The sequence below is a fragment of the Orbicella faveolata genome, unplaced genomic scaffold, assembly GCF_042242905.1.
Source record: "Orbicella faveolata isolate gen_17 unplaced genomic scaffold, um_ofav_v1 contig_35, whole genome shotgun sequence".
Classification (NCBI taxonomy): domain Eukaryota; kingdom Metazoa; phylum Cnidaria; class Anthozoa; order Scleractinia; family Merulinidae; genus Orbicella; species Orbicella faveolata.
The window spans coordinates 24,200,001-24,225,419 of NW_028301564.1; the positions used below are offsets into that span (position 1 = coordinate 24,200,001).

Consider the following 25,419-nt stretch of genomic DNA (forward strand, 5'->3'; position numbering starts at 1 on the left):
TCAAAGCTCAAACCGCTGTAACTTTTTCTGTAACCAGAAGCTTTTCGCCGTAAGATGGCGTTTCAAAGATTTCTTCAGCATCTTCAGGTGGTTGTTTTACAAACGCCATAAGTGGTGTTATCGAAGCTCCAACTATCAGTATTGCGCCCGCCGTGCAAAACGTAAGGTTGTACGAGCCAAGCTTGTCAGTCATCAGACCTGTCAGTAAGAACGAACACAGTTTGTGAGTGACAGCTTTGACAGCTTTCCTGATAATTATCTCTGGTTATAAACTCTTGTGTGAGTATTTGCTTTACAAAGTTGGATTGATAATATTTGTAGATCAACCATAAGTACTCCATCAAAATATATACAAAATACAAACAAAATAAAGATACGGAAGTGAACGTCACACCATGACGTGGCCAGCAACCTTACAAATATATTGGAACAAAGGAAGGTGTTTACATAAGAAAAGAGTTCAACTCCCACAGGATTGATTTGATAAACCAACATGGCTACCGTTTCATTGTTATAGTACACCAATAAAGCTGTCGTGTCGGCTATCGCTCTATAATTATCACTAGCTGATATAAACTTTGCAACTGACTTCTAAAAACCCGAATAATTTGATGTGGTGGGCAGCAGCCTCCAGCACCTTCCAGCAATTTATTTCGATGGGACATTATCATTATTTATCATGAAAAAGAATGTCGAATCAATGATGGTGTAATGGATAACCACAACAGCAGTGTATCCTGCAAAGAATGACTTCAACTTAAGCTTCAAGGGCATACAACCTAACCACATGCTCGGTGACGCCTTATGTTGGTATTTATCGAATGACGATAAGCAAGTTCAGCGAGATTCAATGTTCGGAAAATTTCTCAAGTAAAACTTCTTAGGGATGCAGGGCCACCTTAGTTACATTTGGTTAAACAAAGCTGTGACAGGTTATATGAATGATTGTCGCCTAAAAGGTAATGCTGTTATAAATAGGATCCAGTTCGACGAAAGTCGGCAGCAAAACACCTTCGATCGGTCATCTAAGTGAAATCCCATTAAATCGAAATAGATAAAGTCGGCAACTGAAGGACAGTACGTGACTAACCGCCGAGAAACCCTCGCAAGAAATATATGGTTTGGGCGTAAAAGGTCCAAAGGATTCAGTGGAACTCACCCGCCAGTGGAGGTCCGATGCAAACGCTTAAACCAAGGAAAAACATAACGTGGCCCCATGCTTGATTGAGCTTGTGTTTACCAACACATTTCAAAATCAGCAAAGAGAATTGCCCATTCATTGCACCGTCCATGAGTCCAATAACTGCAAAAACGGCCACAACAGACCCAAATGATCTTGCCAGGGGCAGACATAAGACGCACAGACCGATGATGGTCATACCGCCTTGGTAAAGGTAAAATCTGTTGAAGTATTTTAGGTCACCCAGCTTGCAGAATAAATGGCGACTAAAGAACGATGATATCCCCAAGTACGTGAACAGCATGGAAGCTTTGTCTGCTGGAATATGAAGTTCTTGTTTGCAATGTTTGATCTAAAGGACAAGAAAAGTGTAAAATTGAAACAGATTTCTGTCTGTGTCTTCGTTTGGGAATGGCACAAATCAGCTTTATCTATTGCACATGTCCCATTTCCAGATGTTTAATCTTTCACCACGTCAGTGTTTTATACTATCTGTTTCTACCCACTTAGTTTATCATGCGTGTTCCCCAGCCTCTCCGCATGGATTTATTGGAAAGAGATAGCCATGCAGGAGGTGAAACAAGGAATAAAGCAGAGTTACGACCAAATTGGAATTACGCCAATTACAGCTGATCTAGGATCAAATTCTAAGCCTTTACAGTAAATCTTTGTTTGTTTGTCTGTTTTTTGTTTGTATGTTTGTTTCACTTAAACTTTAGATAACGTTAAAAACGGAAGTAAACAAAACATCACTGGAAGTTAAAATCTCAGAACTCATGAATTGCCACCAATCAATTATCAAGAATGTCACCACCCTGAAAAAAAGAAAAAAGAAAAAAAAATAGCCCAGCCAAGACAAAATATTCAATAATTACGGTTAAGTACTTACTATGTGAATGGATGGAATGAAGTTACTAAAATAGACGACAACTAAGGAAGACAACAGGACCAAGAAGGAACGATTCCTATACAGAGAGAAGTTTCCTGTTTTCTTCGGTTGAATACTCTCCTTTGATGATTTCTTGTAGACTGCATCCTCTTTAAACTTGTCCAGTGGTACAAACACTGTTGAACACAAACCACATACAAAGTACAAAGCGGCAAATCCTCTCAGAGTTGCTTGCCATCCAAATGCATTTAACAGGACTCCGGTGACTTGACTCATTACAAACATCCCAATGGCGGTCGATGAGGTCACTATTCCCACGGCCAATGACCGCCATTTGACGAAGTAATCCACAACTACTAACGAAGAAGAGTTGTAGATCATTCGATATCCGAAGCCAGACAACAGTCCATACGTCAGGTACATCATCCACAGTTTGGAAGACAGTGTTGCAAGTAGGAAACCGACTATCCCTGATAGCGAGCCCAGAATGGCGGTGAACCTGTGGCTGAAACGATCGGTCATATAAGAACCCAAAGGACTCAAAAGGAAACCAGAAGCCAAGTTCAAAGAACCGATCCAAGCTGAAACGTGAAACATAAGTAAGTTTATAAGTGACGTTTGATGATAACCACGTGACGAGCTAAATTAATTGGTTAATTCATCAGTCGCCTGTGCAAGGAGATTTTAGCGAGTAAGAGTAAAGTCTACGAACGGATAACTTGCTAAAATCGCGTCGAATCAGCAAACTAAGAAAACAGAATGCAAGTACAACGCAGTGGAAGTATTGTAAGGTGATGTCGCCTGTGAACCATGCACGTGGTATTCCAGCTACTCTTTATGAACGTATCGTTACCTCATCATCGTCATCACTTAAATCACTTAAACATTATTGAAGTTAAGGGGCTGGGGAAATTCCCCACCCCCTCCCTGCAGGTTGTAGCTGGTCCAAAAACGCCCGGTCTGAGTAGGCTTATGACAGATAACTGTTTTACCTGTCGATTGCCTTGTCCCATCAAAGTTGTCCATCAAAGGAGGTAGCATCAACCCAAAGCTGTAACTGATCCCCGTCACAATAAGGACTGACAGCGTTGAGGCAGCACATACTAACCACGACCAGCAGCTGTCCGGGCGCCAATTAGGCTTACATCCTTCGTCATTTCCGCTTGCATAGTCACGTTCTTGGCCTTGAATGTTTTTCATGGCGTCCTCGGTATTCTATGGGGATATCGACATAAGTTTGCTAATGTCCAACGTTTTGTTCACCGTTCCGGCGTAAAATAAATATAGTCAAGATACCAAATCACGAGTAAGTGATCAGCTACTTCAGTGGTGGGGAAGGGATGTTGCCTCTCCTCCTCCCAACCACTTCCCACCTCAATAACGTAAGTATTTAACAATTAACGTTACCTTTGTTGTTTATTATTTACACGGAGAAACCAGTTCATGAACGGTTTGTGCAGGTGGTAAGCAAAAATGCCTGATGATAAAGTTCCGTTCAAATTGGCCATTTACCATTTACTCAAAAAGCCCCCAATTTATAATTACAAGATGGCGGTTAAAAATTGCAAATGGTAATCACATTTTCCACTCAGATATTTCGGTTGGAAATTTTGGACTACCTTTCGAGACGTTCTGTTTATTTTGAAAGTTTTCCGGTCGGTCGAGACAGAATTGTGTTACCATTTACATTCTGACCCTAAATTTCCGGACGTTTTGGTTAAATGGTAAGCAACCCTTGCTACCTAAGTGGCCGAATTGATGGCAAGGCCCACGCATCCTTTGTAACAATACTCTCTTGGGTAAGAAAAGGCCTGCATAAGAGTCAATTGGCCCATCAGGCCGGAGGTTATCCCGGTTTCTGTAGCGTGAAGCGACTAGGAATATTTTTACTCCCCCCTGGATGGGATGAGCTAGTCCATCGTAGGATTAACCCCAGCATTAAATTCGCTGGTTCCCATTTCTACACCTGGGTAGAGAGAGTACTGTGAAACTAACGTGTCTTGCCCAAGAACACAACATCAAGTAGCCCAGCCAGGTCTCGAGCCCGGACCGCTCGATGCAAGTCGAGCGCACTAACCGTGAGTCCCTCGTGCCTCCACAATAGTCATTTGTAAAAGATGAGAGATATTTGCAATTGCGCAACGGTGGCGATACTTGCAAAACTGTAAATGTAAATGCAAATTTAATGTCAAACACAGAGAGTGCTTGACATTAAATTGCATTGCATGTGTGGTCGTATTAAAAACATTCCTCAGACTGATTAAGAGTAAGAACGTTTTTATTTTGCCAATCTATATATTAATGACAAGCATAAAATAAAGGTAACAAAAATGCTCGCACATCCTTTTCGTAAATATACATGCATACATTACTTTATTTACCCTCGGATTTCAGAGTAACTCATGCAGCTAATATCTCCGTGCATTTAACCATCAGATGAGAGATAGACCACCACACCGGGAACTACACCCCCTACTCTTTTCGATCAGTGTGTGGGTTCTTTTACATCCCATAGAATTAATGGTGAATAAGGTGTGAATATGGCGACATAATTTATAATGTCGCATAATTCGTTCGGTAAATCGTTATCATCGCCATCCGGTGTGGCCATCCTGGCCAAAACAAGCCAAGCGCCCGGTCAAGCGCGCTGGAAAAGGTCGAAAGACTAAGAAAAACTAGAAAGGATCGGTGGCAGAGGGGTGGTCAAGATTACAGGCGCAAGCGTCGAAAATGTCGGAAATGGATAGCCTGCGCAGCTTGGCGGTTTTTAAGCAATTTGAGCGCGCTAAGAAAGCGGCGAAGCCACGATGACGAGCGCCAAAGCCGCGAGGAGCCAATGGACAGATGTCATTGATATCAGAGGCCAACACAAATGATCGAAATAGGACTCAAAGACCTCATACAGTCTCATGATACTAACATAATCAAGCGATAATGGATACGTTTGACAGAACCTGATAGGATAGAGAGCCGTTGCTATTCATTAGAAACCTGACACAGCTATATGCACAAAAGGTTCGTTTCTACCAGCTTGCGGTTTTTGCGCTGGTCAATTTACAAGGTTATGTAATAATTTAAATCCCGTATCCCGCTCTATTCCCCCTGCGAATCCCGCATCCTAACCCCATAAAAAACACGAAATCCCACTCCCGCTCGTAATTGTAATTCCCGCTTCCCGCCCCTGTTTTCAGCTCAAATCCCGAATATCACGGCGAAAAAAAGCCAAATCCCGCATCCCGCCAAACCTATTGGGGACCCTCTCTCTAGGCCGTCATGTAAATGCCGCGTCACGCAAAAGCTTAGAAATTCAAGCGTAGTGTATCACAAAACCAAGAACCCATTCGGGGCGAAAATTTGTATCAATGTTAGTTTTCAGCTGCTCTTATACATCATTAAAGTAAAATTTCAGGAAGATCAATAGTTTTGTAGTTTGAATTTTAATGACGTCATGTGAAAACCAGCTATTCCGTTACTTATCCTACATTTGAAAATTCTAAATTCCAAATTTTATGCTTGCGCTATTTTCACTCTTCGAAAAAATTAGTATGCAATTTTAGTTAAATAATCTAAAAAAGCATGTCGTTGCGTGTTGCCTGATAAATATGTTAACTGGTCTGGAGAGGCGGCGGCGACGGCTGCGACGCCGGGCTAGACGGGGAAATGGCGGGGATATGGTCATGTGATGTGGAAACTGCCACGACCGCGAGATTCATGGTTCGAAATACACGCAACCCAGGCCCGTAACCAGGATTTTATGTGGGGGTGGGGGGGGGGGGTGCTAACGAGGCCAAAGTGGACCAAAGTACCGAAATTTTTTACTGTCTGATCCGTTTATTTAGGAAAGTAGCAATACATGAGAAATTGTAACGGCAAAGTACACGTTAGGAACTGAATATTACATTTGTCGAATACTACTGTTTGAATTAAGTTATAAAGGACTAATTTTACGATGTAAAATGACACATCAAAATACTGCGGAACTAATCCCTCAGAATAGTCCCGAGCTCCAGCCTTCGTGGGTGTTTGGTGGCAAACAGATTTACCACCTCATCCAAAACAATTTTAACTTGATAATGTATGTGCATTAGTGCGAGGGACGACAGCCTTTTCTGGCCCATGAGAAATATAAAATGTATTTTCCCTCTTTGTGTCTAGAAAACTTCTATTTTGATGGTTTGGGATGCCTGTGGATTGCTGCTTTAGATTGACCCTCCCCCAGTCCCTCTCCGAGTGTTCCTCACTGGCTTTCTATTAAGCGAGTTTGTTTCATATCGAGGAATAGCGACTAAATCTCAGAGCATAGTAATGGGATCAAGGCTGGTGGACATTGCGAAAATAAGTATGATTTGCCTTCTTTATCTCGCTGTAAAACAGTAGTTAACTGAGATAGTTCTGAAGTCGTGGTTTCAGCTGGGCTGTCATCGCAGACTGCACTGTCGTTGGTGTCATTGTCAGCGTCTGATGGCTCTTGACGGGGTACTTTACTGACCCATGTATCGAGAGACTGGCAAGATTTAGTTGCAGCCTTCCTCTTTTTATTTTCCTGTTCTCTCCTAGCCATAACGTATTACACAAAAACTGAAACTAATTTTGCATCTTCGGGCGTTCATGCGCTCGTACAAATAGAGAATACTACCCGACGCGTTAGCAGACGTGTCTGACAAAAATCGTTAGATCGCTCCCTTGTCATTACTCTCCTCCGCAGCCGTTTTTTGGGATGTCACGCAACGCTCCCCCCAAAGAAACGGCTGCTCACATCCGAACAACATTCCTTTCAACAAATTAGCCAATCACCGCTTCCGTTCCATTTTCAAGAACGTTTTCGCGCCAAATTCGCCCTTTGAAACTTGTCCAATCAGAGAATGTTTTTTATCTTTGTATCCCGTCGTGGGAGATGCCACAAATGAACATACAGATTTCCGGCTTTTGTTTATGAGCGCCGAAAAATACCGGCGACGCTTGAACGAGCTTTCTATGTAGCTGAAGACTCTTCAAAGTTCAAGCTAATTATTAGAAGCTTTCAACTCAAAAAATTGTTGTCGAGAAGGAAGATATCTATTTTAATTTAATAAAAGAATCAGAAAATCAAGTAGCTTCGCTCGATTTGTTGACAGCAAGTTCTGAATGCCGCTCTTTGTCCTCTTTCCTCCTGATTTCAATCTGTAGGAAGCGTTTAGCCCTTGATTGACGCTTACAATTTAACATTTCCAGAAAATATATATTCTCTCATTAGCTGAACATAGCGATGAGCACATGAAGCACTTGTACTTAAGGCTTTCATTTATCTTTTGTTTTCGTCTGTCATGATGGTAGCCCGCGAACACCGCCTATTTTTGGCGACGTGCGGCGTGAAACAAAAGCCAGAAATCCCTCGCGTGTTCGCACCGCAGGCCTTCTCGCGCGAAAACTTACATCATTCACACTTTGCTATTATGTAATTGGTCTGTTCAACAGAGCGCAAACAAACCACAAACACAAAAGGAAAAGAATGTTGTTTGGATGTGAGCAACCGTTTCTTTGGGGGGAGCGTTGCGTGACATCCCAAAAAACGGCTGCGGAGGAGACTACCTTGTCATTGGCTCGCTCGTCTAAACTCCCGTGCAAAGCGTGCGCACGTTAATTTCATTATTCGTTTAGATAAGCTCGGACATCTGTGCGCTCATTGAAATGTTCTGAATGGCTCGGGCTACTAGAGTACAGGTGGTTTTAGTTTCCCAGTGAATACATTACTGTTTTTTCCATTCTCTGATTTTGTTTAAGTATCACTGTTAAGTTTTAAACTTCAGTTTAACCGACTGCACTCCTTAACTTGGATATTGAGTATCCAAATGCGGACCTTTGAGGCGTTGCGGGGTTGCTAACGCACCCCGTGCACCAACCCCCCCACCCCCCCCCCCCCCCCCGCCTCCTGGTTGCGGGCCTGCAGCCCCTGATCGTACTATTGCTGGTTTTCAGTGTCACGCCATTCAACATAGATCAAAATAAAAATCAAAACCATTCAGTAGATCAAGTCCAGAATCTGGGAAATGAGAGAAGGTAAATATGCAAAGACTCTCGCCAATATTCTGGTCACAGCAATTTTTCTTACGCAAGATATGCGGAGAAATTTTTTACCCAAATTTACAGAGATTTGTATGGAGACGCCATGCTGGTGCCCATCCGTATGGGCACCAAAATGGCGGCCGGAAACCAATAGAAACATCTGTCACTGAGTTTTGCTACAAAAGCGTGAATTTATCCCTCGAGGAACTCTAAAACATTAAAATGATACCTTTTCTAAGGCATGAACAGTTCAGAAGGCCAAATTCCCCGAAATAAGTCACTTTTTTAACCATCATGACAGCTCTCTTGGCTGTCATGTAAATGCTGCGTCACGCAAAAGCTTAGAAATTCAAGCGTAATGTATCACAAAACCAAGAACCCATTCGGAGCGAAAATTTGTATGAATAGTAGTTTTCAGCTGCTCTTATATATCATTAAAGTAAAATCTCAGGATGATCAATAGTTTTGTAGTTTGAATTTTAGTGACGTCATGTGAAAACCAGCTATTGGTGAGGAACGTTTTGAGAGAGCAGCAATTAACGTATGAATGTAGAACAACTTTTGATGATGCTTTGCTGCGACTCAAGGGCAAGAGGTCACACGTGCACAGAACTGAAACTTGTCAGTGAAGCTTGTCGCGAAAGCAAACACCCGGACAAAAAAATTGTCAGCCTCCCACGCAGTCTGTCAAATTATTATATGATCTTGATCGGGAAACAATCCGGCTTGATAAAAGTTATGATATTTTAAGCGCAAACAAAGAGTTTGTCTTCAGCGCGGATCTACCCTAACTTAGAAACCGAGATCCATGCAGTAACCGGATCTCACTCCTTTTCTGCATTGACCTACACAGGGATGATTTGCAATTCCACTTTGGACCATTTGATGTGCTGGGCGGCTGTAACGAGTTAACTAAGCAACGCAAATACGTACGCATGATCAAACGTAACCTTGGCCAGTAACCCTTAGATGTTTTTAATAATTTCTTTTCAAAAAGGGCTTTCCCTATCCCAACATCCAACAGTATTCAACGTGACAACATGAGCAAACGTCTGCTCTCTTATAACCATTTCCTAGTATTGAACATCGTCGATAATTATTTAGTTCAGACTTGCAGCAAGGGTTTTCATATATTAGGGCCAACAGTTTCATTATTTTATAATTAAACCTTCGTACACCTCAGAAAATTGTATACCACAGAAAACCACAATAGAGCCGACTAAAGCCGGTTTCTGCATTAAACGGCATGTATGGGATACATGCTGTTTAATTTTGCAAGATCAGAACTATGGCTGATGTTGTTGTCTTTGATACCGAAAACGTCTTACCTGCTGTGTATTTTATTTTTTATAATTCTCTGAAGAGAATTAAGAAAGCACATGATAACGAAGAGAAGATCTTGGCCAGCAGAGATCTCATGGCCAGTTGACAAAGATCCGCAGTATTCCTCCCGGGTCATTCTAATAATTATTACTGAGTAGTGAGGCTGGCAGGATGCAGCTCATGCAATCCTGAATGTAAAAACATAGTAAAGGAACTAAAGGGGAAATTTATCTCTTACCTGTTGCCTTGTCTCGTTGGTTCGAAATAATTATTCACATTCGTTACTGGCATCGGATTTGGAAAATGAAATCTAAGCAAGTCGAACAAAACACCACGAGGGTCGTAATTACGTAATCATAGCCAAGGAACTCTTTTATAAGTACTTTGTCACGTGCTGTGAGACTCACGCGAGCTCTTGCCTCTTGCACGTGCCGTTTTTAGTCACGAGTTTTCGGGTGATATCAGGATTTTTTTATAGGATAATTTGTTTATAATATATTTTATAAAATCAGCGTAATTACAACACAAAGAAGCATTGATTTAAGGTTACAGTATACCGAGTGTACCGCCGAAGGTTTTTAATAATTGCCAACGAGACAGGCGAACGAAAATGCGAGCCTGTCGAGGCGGCAGGATATAGAGCCGTGCGTAGTTTGATGGCTATGCAGAAAAAATCTCAGATCTTTCATCTCGATTTTCGTGTAATCCGTTTCAGTCAGTGATATTTTTTGGGGCATATTAGAATTTAGTATCACCCAACTAGTGGACTAGACCCTTCGCCCTTAAGGGCCACGGGTCTAATTGTAGCCGGATGTTGTCGATATATCGCACGAACCAATCAGGACACTAGTATTCTTTGTGGCGTGACGAGGCTTCGATATTTGTTCAGCTCTCCCTCGTGCGGAACCTCGTTGGGCGATTATTTTGGCTACAATTCTGCTTTTTGAGACGTATACATCTTGGATTTGTTGTGATTGAATCGTACAATTGTTAAAGCTGAACGAGACCCGAGTTGCTTTCTGGAATGAATTCGAGTGTTGTTTTTTTGATCCAGAGTAACGCTCGGGATTTGTTCGCCATCCGTTCGACGAATTCAGTTTCGGTAAGTAGGTTGTCTGACATTCTGCTTTTCGCTGTGGCTACATGTCCGGCAGCCGGACAGGTTTTTTAAAATACTCTGTGTCCGGCAGTGAGACTTTTTCTTTGAAAAGTAAAACAACGTAGAAAGAACTCTCTGATAGGCGACCCCAAGAGGAATCGAGCCCAGGTCACCGGCATGGCAAGCGATACCCATTACCACTGCGCCACGGCAACCGCCCGCGGCCTTCCGGTTTCGGACACGGATTATTTTGAAAAACATGTCCGGCTGCCGGACATAGAGACACAGCGTCTGCTTTTTAAAGGTGAATGTAAATTAAAATAAGTTAGTAATGGATCAATGAGGTGCATGTAACTTCGATTTAACGCGTTTTCACGGAGACAAAAATTTGAGCAGAGACAGTGTAAAACAAGCTTACACGTAATGTGACGAAGATTATCAATGTTGTTTGTTTAATTTGAAGGTGTTTTTAAAGGATTATTTGCAATCAATTCGGTGATTCGCGGTACGTTTTTAAGTGATTAATGGTATATGTTTGGTTTGAAGTTTCTTTTAATTTCAAGAACTTTGCGCAGAGGTCGTCAGAAGTGAACTCGTTGGTTCGATTTGAGCTTCTTTGGCTCTGTCAACACTTTGATTGAAATTTACTCTCAAAGAGCGCTTTCGCTCGAATAAACACGTGAATGAGGTTTTCCAATTATGCGATTCAATCGCAACAAATCGAAGTTACATTCACCTTCAAAAACCAGAATGTCTGACAAACTACTTACCGAAATAAATCGTTGAATGGATGGCGAACAAATCCTGAGCGTTACCCTGAATCAAATACACAACACTCGAATTTATTCCAGAAAACAACTCGGCTCTTGTTCAGCTTTAACAATTGTATGACTCAATCACAACAAATCCAAGATGTATACGCCTCAAAAAGCAGAATGGTAAGCAAATTACTTAAGTACTTACCAAAATAATCGCCCAACGAGGGAAAATAAATTAATTTTAACACCTGTTATACTGGAAGTGTAACAAAAAAGTGTGTCGCGTTTTGTTCACTCACTGAGTTGAAAAATAAACAACGTTGTGTTCAATTACAGCAATAAGTTGAAACATTAGCTAAAAAAAAAAATTGTTTTTAACACCTGTTATACTAGAAGTATACCAAATAAATATTACAAAATTCAATCGACTCTTGTTTACTAACTCAATTCACTCGTTGGCACTTACCGATAGGTACAACTAGTTGTATTATTTAATGGGTACCTCAGTTTAGCTTCTTATAGTTATGTTGGTGTCCTGTTACTCTTTTTTTCGTCAAATACATTATAGACATTATATCCACAATTTGACCTGTGGTGGTGGTTATTTTATCTTCAAGCGTTTACGCCTCATGTATCTTGGTTGTAGGTGCGACCGCCGTTATCTTAGTTTATCATCAAAATGGCGAATAATTGGCATACTCTCGTGGAAATTTTATTCTTTTATACACCAATGCTACACTCGATCCTGATGTTACACTCGATCCTAGGTCTGTACAGGCCCGCAAATGATCTCGGCCCACACTGTGATCCCCTTACCGGAAATGATACCCAGATTTTACCGTGAATGATCCCGGACCGGAAATGGTCGCCTCCCCATATATAAAATTTGGTAATGTGAGGACTCAGGAATTTGGACATTGGATTTAAAATTTATGCAATCGCTTTTTTTATTACTCTGAAACTCAGAAAACTGTGATCATTTGGATTTGATTCCAAAAGGTTAATTGGATACTGAACCAATCACAATAAAGTGCAGGACACGCGAGAACCTCGAAACCACAACTAATAGGCCACGTTCGATATATCAATATTCTAGCATCCATCCGAGGCTTTCGGGTCAAAATTGCAATTTTTTTAAAGTTTCCTTTGTCTTTCCCTGAATTTCCAAAAGAGACTTGGATACAAAGAAAACAACACCAAATATAGAAGTTTGTCCTGAAAGCCTCGGAGCCATGTTAGAATATTGATATATCGAATGTGGCCTGTTACCGCTGGTGTTAGCGGTTTAGTTTTCTCACGCTTAAGGTGGCTCCCTATAGTTTTACGATCGCGCGAGCGCTGAGGATGTAATCAACGCGCGCTCAAAGGAAAACGTCAGTGTTTTTCGATATTTCATTTCGTCAACATGAGCACAAAAAGCAAAACTGACAGTGAATTTTCTCGCGTTTCCTTCGGAAAAATTCCGTAAAATTTGGCAGATTGGTAGCAAACATTTTACTTTAGTCGGAGCTCGTTTTTCAGGGAAATCTATAGGACCAGATTTTTTGCAGCGGCAAAAGACATAAATTTGAAATTATCGAAAAAAACTGCCTTTACAAACCTTACTTTTTTCGTGTTTAAAGTTCATATCCAGGTAAAAGCGATGTGATGTAAAAATTTTGGAAGATTTCACCGAAACAAATTCATGAAAATCTCAAATAAAGCCATAAAAACAGTAAAAAACACTTTTGTTTGGACATTTATAATTTAAGACTAAATCCCAAAATTTTAACAGAGATGATAGCAAAACACTATTTACTCATTGCTTATTACATGTAATAAGTTTGAGAGGACTAGCTGTGAAAGCAAATACAAAAACAGCATTCAAAACATAACACTTGCGTGCGCAACGCCATAAATGATTACCCTATGGAGCCACCTTAATTGGCTTCTTCCTTGCTACACAATAATAATCCTTAAATATTTCTGGTATTCACGGTTTTCTGAGTTTCACAATAACAATACAATATTTTGATACAACGGTTACTATACTGAAACGTAAGACAATGTGCAGTATGAACGATTTGAATGCAAATTTCACAACTTTAAAAATGATATCCAACGTCACGAAATCAGTTGCTTGAAATTTGTAGTTTAGCTGGATCCTTCCGGTGAATGACTTTGCTGAGATGTATGATAACTCAGGATGTTCACTATGTCCTCAAATTTAGGGACAACTGAGAATTCGCAAGTAAATTGACTACATTTTTACTACGGTAACTAGCATGAAGGAATCTTAGGCACTTTCGTGGAAGCCCGTGGCTATCCAGGACGCAAGTATAAGAAGTGTACAGGGAAAAGTTCTAAACGGTTTAATTAGATGGCAGAGGCATCTTCGAAGATTCATGTCTCTATTTGCAGTGAATTTCCGAAACGAAAAAGTTATACAGTCGACACCTGTCAATTTAGTATTTTGCGCAGTATGTTAAAGGTTTTTTGGTGCTGTCTTTTCTTCACCTAGGCTAGGATAATTAAGATTATTATACATTGAAGTCACTATCTCTTTTCTGATTGGTCGAAAGCGTACAGTGAATTTTCGAAATCAGCGCCTGTAATGTCATAACTGCAGATTATACAATAATCATGTCAAGGACACTCAAGGTCACGGGTAATCATGTCATGTATGACCGCGGTGCATGATTTCTAAGGGTAATCATGTCAAGGTCGCGCGCTTTGCGTTACTTGCCGTCAGTGAAGAAGCAAAAAGATGACTCATTTTTTTTCCGTTCAATGTGTAGTAAAGCAATTATTGGATTCGGTTTTTGTGATATCCAGAATAATCAAGGTCTCGGTAAGGGTTATCAGCCGAAGCCTAAGGCTGATGCTAATAACCCCTACCTCGACCTTGATTATTTTGGATATCACAAAAACCTCATCCAATAATTGTTTAAAATATGTATCCATCCACGTCTCACATTTGAGAGAATAGCTGTATGTCACCCTTCGCACATTCCGGAATTTGGCATGGCTGGATGTATTTTAAAAAATTCATAACTCCGTCAAACTTTGGCGGATTATAATTGTTAAACCTTTAAAATATTGAAGAAAGATGAAGCTTTTGCATGTAAAACATTCAAGATGTTGGAATAAAAAGAACTGTGTTTTGGCAGCGTCCGACATTTATGGCTAAATTTCAGAGTCTCCCAAGGCAAATCAGCCTGTTTTGAGGTCACCTTGAAAACCGTCTCACAAAAATGCAAAAAATCGAATTGATCCAAATAAAGATGATATTTATACATTGGATATAATGGTTGACTTTCGCTGAAAAATTGAGGTCAGTCGGTGAGGGTTCGAAATTTGCCTTATCCGTCCTTACGCAGACAACTTCTGAAAGTCTCATTGGATCCCTGTGGCAGTGGTGACAAGCGAGACTTACATATAAGTTGAAGTTTGATTGCAATTCTATGAGTCACCTAATGCAACAAGGGATCACATTCTGGGATCAGATCATAATATTTTAGTATTAAAAAGGCTTTTTTAAGGGTTGTGGAGGCGCAGTGACCACATGGTTATGGTGTACTCGCCTCCGGATCGAGCGGTTCAGGTTAGACTCCAAGCTATGTCGGGTTGTGTTCTTGGGCAAGACACTTTTACTCTCACAGTGTCTCTCTCCACCCAGGTGAACAAATGAACACCGGCGAAATTAAATGCTGGTAGATAACCATGCTATGATAGATGGACTAGCATTCCATTCAGGGAGGAGTAGAAATACGCCTAGTCCCTTCCTGCTAATGAAACCGGAGATAAGCGCCGATCTGATGGGTCCCAGACTTTACCTTTTACTTTTTTCTTGCGATTGACAAAAATCGAAAGCTCGTGGTTCTAAAGTATTACTTTAATTGTTTCCCTGAACAAACACATGCTGCTCCCCACCTTCAAAAATATTTATTTATTTAATGAATAAAAAATAATATAGGAATTTGGCACAAAGGAAAAAGATGGACTTTTGGGGCTATGATTTGCGTCGTTAGAAGTTTTTGGGGTCTAGTTTTTACCTAACAGGACCTTTACCCTAACATGACACCTTAGGGCCCTTTTTTTTTTGATCCTGACTGACACAAATAATCTTAATCACATATACCAACTAGTTTCTAGTAATCTTACTAATCCCGGTTAGCGGGCTGTTGTTCCCCATTGATCGTCTCGCGCATCAAACCGAGCGATATGGAAAAAAACATAGAAATATTATAGCTGCATTAGGCCGGTTGCTAAGCGAAGTAACGCTAAGTTCAAACCACTGTAATTTTCTCGGTAACCAGAAGCTTTTCGCCGTAAGATAGCGTTTCTTCAGCATCTTCAGGTTGTCGTTTTACAAACGCCATAAGTGATGTAATCGAAGCTCCAACTATCAGTATTGCGCCCGCGGTGTAAAAGGCAACGGTGTACGAACCAAGCATGTCCGCCAACAAACCTGTGAAGAAAGTCAGTTTCTATTTGAGACAACAAGCCATCAGCAACTTGGAGTCTAATATTGCTTTGCTATTAAACAATTATTCCAATTAATAGATTTTGAAGTGTTAAAGTTCACCACTAAATTTTCTCCTATTCTTATTGGTTTAAATTGATCACGTGACCGATAGTGCTCATCGGCGGAGAGACACTATCTGCCCATGGTGCCCGTCTGAGGAAAATACTGGCACGGATAGTACTCGTCCGTGAAAATTTTTCTGTAACCAAGCGGGCTTATATAAAAAAAACTGAAAGACGCTATTTGTCTGTTTTCTGTATCAAATTTTACATTCGGCGTAAGAAAATTTAGAGGTGAACAATGAATACAATAGTGCTTCTGTCAAGGAACTATCGGTCTTATAGTTGCCCATTGGAAATTTGATGTTCTTAAAACTAGCATAATTTTTTTAAGAACATCAAATTTCCGCTGGGCAACTATCAGCCTATAGTTCCTCGATAGAAACACTGTATTGTTTAAATTATAAATAGTTGGTGAAGCCTGAAGGTCGAATCACCTATCACCTCATAGGAATTTGGAGCGAATAATCTTATTAAATTTTAAATTTACTCTACTTTAAATGACTGTTTTTAGTGTTTTCTGGTCTTAGTGTTAAGATTTACGCGGACTGAACTGTTATTTGTAATTTACAGCTGTGTACGCAGACATCAGCGTTTCTCAACAATTTCGAGTTTTTAAAGTCAAGAAACCCTGAATGTTACTTTTAGTCCTTTCAGGAACTAAATTATCCATAGAGTTTCTTAACGCTCCCCCGAAACTTCTGAAAAACGAGATAACATTACCATTTATAGTTAGTAGACGACCTACAGCCGCTATCTTTATTGTTCACCACTAAATTTTCTTCCGCGGGCAGTTCAAAAATCATATTGAATTACTTTCAGATCTATTAGATGAAAGGCATGAAAGCTAAATGTAAAATTTAGAAAAGAAAACAGACAAATTGCGTCTTTCAATTCTTTTTTTTTTTTTTTTTATGTAAGCCCGCTTGTTTACAGACGGGAACTATGGGCAGATGTGTATACTTAATTGGCCTCCTCATTGGGGCTTTTCAGGACCAATGTAAACAAACAATGATAAATAAATATTCAAAAAAGACATAACTAAGTTAAGAATCACAACTGGCGGGAGGCAGACCAGTTGGCTATTTGCAAGCGCAGCCGAGAAGTTGGACTCGGGGCTACCGAGAACAACATCAGCTGGCGGTCAGAACGGAATTTGAACCCGGGATCTACGGATTTTAAATGCGGTGCTCTAACCACTCGGCCACGCTTCCTCCGACGGTAGTGTCTCTATCGCGTCACGTGATCAATTCAAACCAATCTGAGACCGATCAGAGAAAATTTAGTGGAGAACTATAATGGCTGATAGCTCAGTATTTGAATCTCACCAGCCATTGGAGATCCGAGGCCAGTGCTCACACCAGTAAAAATCGGTATGTAACCCCACGCTTGATTGACTTTGTGTTTTCCACAACACTCCAACACGAGCAGGGAAAATTGTCCGTGGTAAGCTCCTTCCATGAGTCCAAAGACTATGAAAATGGCTACAACAGAGGTGAATGATCTTGCTGATGGAAGGCAAATGACACACAATCCACTGACGGTCATGCCGGCTTGGTAAAGATGGAATCTTTTGAAGTATCTAAAGTCTCCAAGTTTGCAGAATGCGTTACGACTTACGACGGATGCTATGGCCATGTACGTGTAAAGCATGGCGGCTTTGCTTTCGGAAATATGAAGTTCTTGCTCACAATGTTTGACCTGTGCGTGAAAAGAGAGGACCTTGAGATATTTGTTTAGGTCGGCTGAATAATTCTAGTTTACTTATGCAACTTATACTGAACGCGATAATGCACGTTCATTCACAGCTGTTTAACACTGTTTAACAAGTGATGCTGCAATAATAGTGTCATACAAATACCATATCATTGGTAAAAAAAAAAGTTACGGTCATCCCTTTTATATAACAGATTACAATAGCAACAATATTACCTGCTAAAAGCGCCCTTAATTCTAACTCAAAATCGAGCTCGGTGATCCCCTTTTTTCATTATCGAGTTGTGATAAACATGATAATTTGAGCTGCAACTTTTGCAAAGTTTTGAAAAACGTCTGTTGAGTGGGTTCAGAGCCACATTAAATTTTCGAAAATTTAAGGTGGCTCTGAACCCACTCTACACAAGAGGAACGTTATTTAACCTCGTTTCAGCCCGTATTACTAGTACAAAGTTTAACAGAGCTGTTCCAAATGACCAATGTCCTCCAAATTTTTTTGGAGAGCCCGTTATGTTAACAACTTAACTGAATCGCAAAAAAATCTTTAAAAAGTAGTCACGAAATATACGAAGAGAGACCTCTATGTACTTACTATATGGACCGTAGGAACATAGTAGGCGAACATAACAACAACAAATGAAGACAGCATGATCAAGAAGGAGTGATTCTTGTATAGAGGCACATCGTCTGTTGTTGTTTTTTGTTGATACTTTATTTCTCCAACTGTGTTGTCGTTGTTACGTTTCTCCTTCTTGTTCTCCAGAGGTACAAACACGGTTGAACACAAAGCCGCAACAACATGCAAAAGACCAAATCCCAGTAGTGCCCCCTGCCATCCAAACTTAGCGAGTATCGACTGCGTTACTTGAGTCATTGCAAACATGCCGATCGCCGGTGCCGATGCTACAATGCCAACAGCCACTGAGCGCCATTTGACAAAATACTGCAGGACGATCAAATAAGAGCAATTGAAAATCATCACATGCCCGATGCCTGACAAAACACCATATGTTAAGTACATCATCCAGAGTTTTGACGACAGCGACGCAAGGAAGAAGCCAATTATTCCCAAGATTGAACCCAGAATGGCGGTGAACCTGTAGCTGAAACGCTCGTTGAAATACGCACCTAGAGGACTGAGTAGACAACCACTGGCGTGGTACAAAGAGCCAATCCATGCTGCAAAACAACAACTTATTAGGGAGTTTAAGGTTACAGTATACCTTCAGGGGTGTCTCGCGCGCAAGCGATGTAGCGCGTGCAGTTTAAGCTGTAGATACCTAAACCCCTATATCAAATTAAAGCTTATGGAGCTGGCTATCAAACTATGCCAAGAATTTTGAAAGAAAATAAATTGTCGAATTTTTCACGACCACTAAATGCGAGCGCCCGAATCACCTTTCGAAAGCTACAAGTCAAAGCGAATTTCGTTTTTCGCCAATTTAATTTTTTCCTCGGTTTCAGGGCCCAAAGCGCTTAAAAAACGTGTCTGCGTTTTGGCATATTCAATTGCAGTAAAAAGTTACAGAACATTTTCGAAATAGGATTTAAAAAATGTGGAGTGATCGTACAAAAATCGCTCTCGAAGAAAAAGTATCTCGAAATTAACAATTCCCAGACACGCTTTTGTAGTTTATATGTTAAACTAGCCACTGTCCAAATTTAAGAGCAATTGAAAAAATTCCCTTTGAGTTGTAACTCTTTAAAGTGTCTGCTTCAAGTGAAAAAATTTATTCGAGAAAACAGCGCTAAGAAAAATTTTCTGCTTCGCAAACAAACTCCGCCCACAAACGCCTTCAACTGGGTTCTCAGATAACTAAGCCAATCAGCGCAGGGAAAGTTTACTACCGTTAACTCCTGGCGAAATTTATGCGCGAATCTCTAAAAAACTCTTGTGTTTAGCAATGCGCTCAAGGAACCGAAGGCAGAGAGATAATTTTTCTGTAGCTCGGTTTTTCTTGAAGCTGGTCTGGCAAAATGGGGAAGACTAAAAAGGATACGAACGCTAGAGTGGCTGAGCGAAGGAAACAAACAAACGAAAGCGCAGAGAGCAACTGTGCGTGGGCAACTGTGCATGGATAATATTTCAAATGGTCTCAATGAGTCCGACGATTCGTCGATATCGGACTCAGCATCCCTGTTATTGCTGTCAAGTTCGAAATTTTTACAGAACCTTTCTTTTCTCTTACCACGAATATTTGCCCGCCTTATACGATAACTATAGCTTCATCCGCGTGGCGAACTTTCGCTTCTTCACTCATTGATGTATTTTCATTCGTTCTTCGCTGTTTTCGCTTTTTCGAACTGGTCCATGGTTTAAACGTGGTCTATGTTTACTTATAACTTAATAGAGACACGCCTAATACCAAAAATGCTGGGTAGTCAGAACAACAATGCTGATCAACTGAGTAGTCAATTCGTGACATCCATACAGGTAATTCCCGCGAAAATCGTCTCGGTTGATTGCATACGCGCCATAGGGCTGTCAATCAAGAGGTAAACTTTTACTTCCGGTGAAAACGTAAAACCACCATTTCTCCGCCAATATTTAGCCTTTTTCAAAATTTTTTTTCAGAAATTAGAGATTATTCTTCGACCACTATTTTGACCCAAAAATCCAAATTTGAAGAAAATTGCCGACCCGAAGGTATACTGTAACCTTAAGCAAATCGCTACGGCTGGCTCTGATACGGCTGCCGGAAGTAAATTTCCCCCAAAATGAGACACTGCGCATGTACGTCGGTTGCATCCAGCCGTAGCTTGAAACCTGACTACGTGAGTCGGGATGTTTTGCCGTAGTGGCTACTACTTCGGGTTTATTTCGCTTCTCTGGCCCTTTTCAACGGACATCTCGGCATTTTAAGAATTCCATTGGATACTATATCCTTTAAACTCAGTTTCAGTCAAAGATTGTGTCAAGGTTGCCTTTCATAAGCTTGTAAATCCGTATCCTGAATTTACGATAAGTTTTGGCAAAGGTGTTGGAATGGCGAAGCGAGTCAAGTGAAATATTCGTGTTGAGCACGAGGCTGTCTTTCTTCGGTTAAGTTTGCTTTGAGGGTTTAGTGAAGATGTTTTATATCTGGATAACTATACGATGCTATTTTGCTTCTTTGAGTATTGATATATTTGTGTTCTTCACTTGATATTCTTTGAGATATTTGTCTCTGAAATTATATATTTCATCCATCAAATTGTTATGGTACAAAGTGTATGGCATTCGCTTTCGCTCAGAAATAATCTGTTCGTCCTACCGAATAACGGCCATCGTCCTTTGACCGAAGCCATTTGGCTTCGGTCAAAGGACGATGTAAGGGAAGTGAAAATTATGAATTATTATGTCTCGATATTCATCTATTGTAACACTAAGCTTAAAGCCTGTTTATGATCCACAGTCGATCGCGAAAGGCCGATCATGTTTATGAAAGAAATTTAACCATGATTTCAACTACATTTTCTGTTCAAGAGAATTTATTCACCGAACACAATCCAACGCAATCCACTGGATTGTGTCCGATTGAGTTCGGCTGCCGAACCAAATCGAGAACAATCTGATGGATTGAATTCGATTCCGTTCGATTTGTTTGGTTGAGTTCGATTGGTTAGGAAATCGAACTCACACAAACTTCGGTGTTCGATTTGGTTCGATTGCCGGACTCAATCGAACTCAATTCACGGATTGAGTTCGATTTCCGAACGTTCGATTACTGGCAATACCTGTCGTCTGCCTTGTTTCGTCAAAGGTTTCCATCAGTGTAGGAAGCAGCAACCCAAAGCTGTATATGATTCCCATGATGATGACAACTGACATCGCTGAGGCTGCACACACCAACCACGACCACAAGCTATCGGGACGGCACGTCGGTTCGTGATTTTCGTCATGTACTCTCAGGGCTTTCTCGCCTTTGTTGCTTTTAAAACACTTAGCCATGACACCTGAGAATGCCTAAGAGAAAACTATATATCTCAGAATAGATCCGTTTAGCATAGTCATTGGCTAATGGGTTCAGAAACAAATTTTCTAGCAACAGTGATTGCAAACTGATGCTTCGATTTTACGCAAAACTTCAGTTATCAAAGAAATTCAAACCATCTTATAACAGAATCCCCCATTGTGATAACACGTTTTGGGGGCACTTAAGTTGTTATCCTTGTTACAACAATCCAGAGGGAAACACGCTTGCAGCGACGGAGTATATTAGACTCTTAGAAGACTCGGGATCTATTACAGCAAAACAATCCAACGGGAAGACAGAGAATACGCAGTTACTTGGGTCCAACAGTAGAGTTTAATCCAGTGACGTACACAGAACGTAAACGTAACCAATACGGGATAGTGGTATCCGGCGTCCCACAACCGGGGGCGTAACCGAAGAACTTGAATTTACAAAACACCTGTATTTATGCTAGACTCTAAACAAGTGATCTGATATTTCGTTTAGTAATCCTAAACCCCTATTGGCTGCCAATGAGCTCATTGTTGTTCTAGGTTATTCCATCATAGGCAGTCAGTTATTCTGCTCGTAAATATTAACTACTTACAACTTCGGGTAGTTCTCACTACAAGGTGTTACACGATGATATAGATAGACAGGTGGTTACCATGGTTATTGGACTTTCAGTTAACTGCTAACTGTTGGCTTTTTTATGGTTATGAATATCGGCAAATTCTCCCGTTAATCACACCATTAATCTACTAGCCTGCGAACAGGCTTCCGGCGAGGACGGAAAAAATTTCGGCGAGCGCGAAACAGAAGAATTCGGAGAGCAAAGCGATCGGGGCAGGGACAGGGGAGCCTGTAGGCTTTGTTTTTGATCTGCCTATCCGCCCTTAGTGATAAGCCTGTAACAAATCAGTCAATGAGGTAATTAGACCTGTCAAGAAGCTACATTTTCGGTACTTGCAAACAGTTCTCATCGAGCTAATCAAATAGCCGGGCCGGGCGTCATAATATAGAGTGCAAGTACGCAACATGTTCACGGAATATTCAAACACTTTGTCCCTCCAGAGCCGATACTTAGAGAGCTTAAAACATATTTTGCAGTACTGAAATGAGCCTAAAGAAATTATAAGCACATGATAGAGGTGTCAAACTCTGCGAAGCAACAAGCAGATAACAGTGGAAAGTCAGGAAACCATGCCTTTGACCTCTAAAAAAATTGCTAAAGCACAGCCAAACGGTTCCACTCCAGTAGCTTCTACTTAAAATTCCTCCTCGTAACAGAGCATAAAGTACCCTTCGGAATCACTTGTGAAATAACGAGAGGTCGAGAGACCGAAACGTAAAAGGGAACGGCAAATGTGCCATAACGAGCCGTTGGAGTCGTATAATTTTACAAAGATCTGTCAAATATTCATCTCAAAGATGTCAACAATCAGCGATTGAACCAATCATATCATGATACCAGGAGCTGGTATCATAGAACGGCGGCATCAACAGAATGTCTACAGCTAGGCTCCCTCGCTTCTTTCGGGCTATTAATCCACTGTCACTGTGCTCAATTGAGGCAAGAACGGATTACAACTGTTCAAGTTTTTTTTTGATGAAGCTCGCCTGAATTTTCAAAGGCCACCTGTCTACTTACTACCTGGGTCGAGTTTTGCGACCGTCTTGGGAATTCATTGTTAGGGTCTAATTTTTTTCATCAAGAAATACATAATAATTATAGGAAAAAGAATTCCCAGCATACAGAAAGTGATCTCTATTTCTTTTGGAAAGTACTGCGAGAAAAAGAAAGGAAAATCATTTTCGTTAAGTTTACTTCGATTGTTTAACTTTTCACTCGCGCTATCAATTTTTGTAAATCAAAACTTCAGGCAATTGAGTTCTGTGCCTCTATCATGCTGTGGAAATAGGGCGGAAACGGAGAGAGATATTATTTCAAAATATGATTTTCACGTTGTCACCGCACGTGAGTCACTGCACGTGAGTCACTGCACGTGAGTCACTGCACGTGAGTCACTGCACGTGAGTCACTGCAAGTGAGTCGGTAAATTGATTACGCAATCCTCTCCATTTTCCTTCTGTATGAGGGTTACGTAAGGAGGTTGTGATTCTTTCTTTTTTTGATTACTTCACTAAATGGCAACAAAAATTACCTAGACGGACCCTCTTATTTCTTTATCTCTTCACTTAAGCAACGAAAATTTACTTCTGTGTTTTAGTTAAAACGGGCTAGTTTGTAAGTTAAAACTATCCGCGCTGCATCAATGTATATTCCTTTTACTGTATGTCTAGTAAATGAAGGAGGAGGTGCCCCTTTTAAATAACTTACATGTACAAAGTTGGAATTTACAGTTCGTTTCGCATAAGAGCAGCGACGAGTAGGGGTGGCGAATGATCGTTCAAAAACCATGGGTCTCGCAAAATTTTCGCCTAATTCCACGGGTCTCGCAGTTTCGTTTTTAAGCGGTTATGTGCGTCTCGCAGTCTCGGTCACCTTTTTCACAAAGCTGTCTTGCAGTCTCGATTTTTTTCAAGGCTAAGAAAGCCTCGAGGTACCAATATTTTTACATTTTATATAAGCTTAAATGACGTCTTACAACCTGCACGTCTCGAGCTCGCATTTAAAACACTTTGAAGTCTCGGCCTCGCTATTGGAGAAGTCAAAATGTCTCGCGCTCACAAAGAAAAACGCCAATCTCGCCTTCTCGCAAAGTCTCGCATTTAGATCATTTACCATTCACGACCCCTACAAGTCAAACTTCATATTTTAAAACCTTACCTTGAGTTAATAAAATAAGCGTCTCTGTTCGGGCCCCGGTTTTTAACAGCCGGTTTAAAAGAGTCGAACATTCAAGTATTTTTTTAAAAAAAAGAAAAACCTGGATATGCTATCCCGGTACCTAAACAACAGAAATCGCATCCGGTCTCTTGTGAAGAGTTTCTGATTAACCTTTCTTAATTTATTAAGTTTTTTGGTAGCGTAACGCCACCGCGCACGGAATAGTTTTGCGGGTCAATTATTTTTCCAAAATGAACATATTTGACGAACATATAAAATATTGCCAGCCCTTTCTGTATCTCAAGACAAAAATTCCAAAATCTTTTTGCGTTTCGGAGTTCTTGCGAATTTCCTATTTTGCGTTACTCACCGAATCAGTCAGTCGAAAAGCGTTAGTCTGTCAACAGCCCTAAGCCTGGAAATTTAATAAGCCAGCTATGTTACTGAGTTAGTGCCGTTTGAACTTAAGTTGCCTGGAAAGGTCTCTAATGTATCTGAGCCATTGTAAGTTATAATCCATGAATACAGTTTAGCTAGTAAATAAACCTTTCACAGATTTCTTGCTAAAAATTTGGATTCCAGACTACCACAAAGTGAAAACAAGGAGGCGAGAACGCTGAACAACCAGAAAGATCTCAGGGCAGCGTCCGTCAACTACATTACCTCTGTTCCCGGCCTTTGTTCGCGTGCTGACGAGCTCCAGAGCAGTATATGTTTACAATTACAGCGTCTCTGAAAGATCCAAGTTGAATGGTCTTATGACGTCTTAAATAAAACATCCACGGTGGGCAATTTTACGTTTTTGGGGTTTGACGAAAGTTAGTTATCAACTCTTTCTTCTGGTTAAAGTTAATGGGTATAAATACAGACACCTTATTAGAATTTTTCAAAACATTTTCCTAGTTTGCATAATGTTCAGCAGTAATTATAAAAACCACCAGTTAATTTCCGCTCGCGCCGGAAAAACCACTTAACATCTCTAAAGAAAAAACACATTTGATCGCGAGCCACGTGTTCCCTTTGAAAAAAAGTTAAAAGCTGGACGAGCGAATTACGGGATGAACTTTGTGGCGTACTGTGTATATGTCGCGCAATCAGTTTGTGCAAAGGTTTTTTTTCT

The 25,419-nt window shown here is 40.6% G+C and overlaps 2 protein-coding genes across 2 annotated transcripts in view; both read right to left on the bottom strand.

Moving 5' to 3' along the window:
• LOC110057663 (monocarboxylate transporter 10-like) overlaps window positions 1-9,764 on the bottom strand; it is a 9,795-nt gene extending 31 nt beyond the window's left edge. Inside the window, exons 1-5 of the mRNA XM_020764254.2 lie at window positions 9,673-9,764; window positions 3,062-3,284; window positions 2,070-2,650; window positions 1,160-1,532; window positions 1-198 (exon numbers count right to left, since the gene is read on the bottom strand). The exon at window positions 1-198 is cut by the window's left edge and continues 31 nt beyond it. Of these exons, the coding sequence (XP_020619913.2) occupies window positions 8-198; window positions 1,160-1,532; window positions 2,070-2,650; window positions 3,062-3,269 (1,353 nt within the window). The 5' untranslated portion in view covers window positions 3,270-3,284; window positions 9,673-9,764 and the 3' untranslated portion in view covers window positions 1-7. The remainder of the gene's footprint in view (window positions 199-1,159; window positions 1,533-2,069; window positions 2,651-3,061; window positions 3,285-9,672) is intronic.
• Window positions 9,765-15,146: 5,382 nt separating this feature from the next.
• Window positions 15,147-24,633, bottom strand: LOC110057662 (monocarboxylate transporter 13-like). Its single transcript, XM_020764252.2, has 5 exons — window positions 24,300-24,633; window positions 21,291-21,519; window positions 18,166-18,752; window positions 17,186-17,558; window positions 15,147-15,741 (listed from the first exon to the last, which is right to left on the bottom strand). Exons 2-5 carry the CDS (start codon window positions 21,502-21,504, stop codon window positions 15,560-15,562), a joined length of 1,356 nt encoding a protein of 451 aa, XP_020619911.1. The 5' UTR covers window positions 21,505-21,519; window positions 24,300-24,633; the 3' UTR covers window positions 15,147-15,559.
• Between the last annotated feature and the right edge of the window lie 786 nt (window positions 24,634-25,419).

Excerpts from the sequence above, each read along its gene's own strand:
- LOC110057662 (XM_020764252.2), bottom strand. The coding sequence starts at position 21,504 with ATGGCTAAGTGTTTTAAAAGCAACAAAGGCGAGAAAGCCCTGAGAGTA. Across the intron at positions 18,753-21,290 it reads CGAAACAAGGCAGACGACAG|CATGGATTGGCTCTTTGTAC; the intron begins GTATTGCCAGTA and ends GTTGTTTTGCAG. Across the intron at positions 17,559-18,165 it reads ATGTTCCTACGGTCCATATA|GTCAAACATTGTGAGCAAGA; the intron begins GTAAGTACATAG and ends TTTCACGCACAG.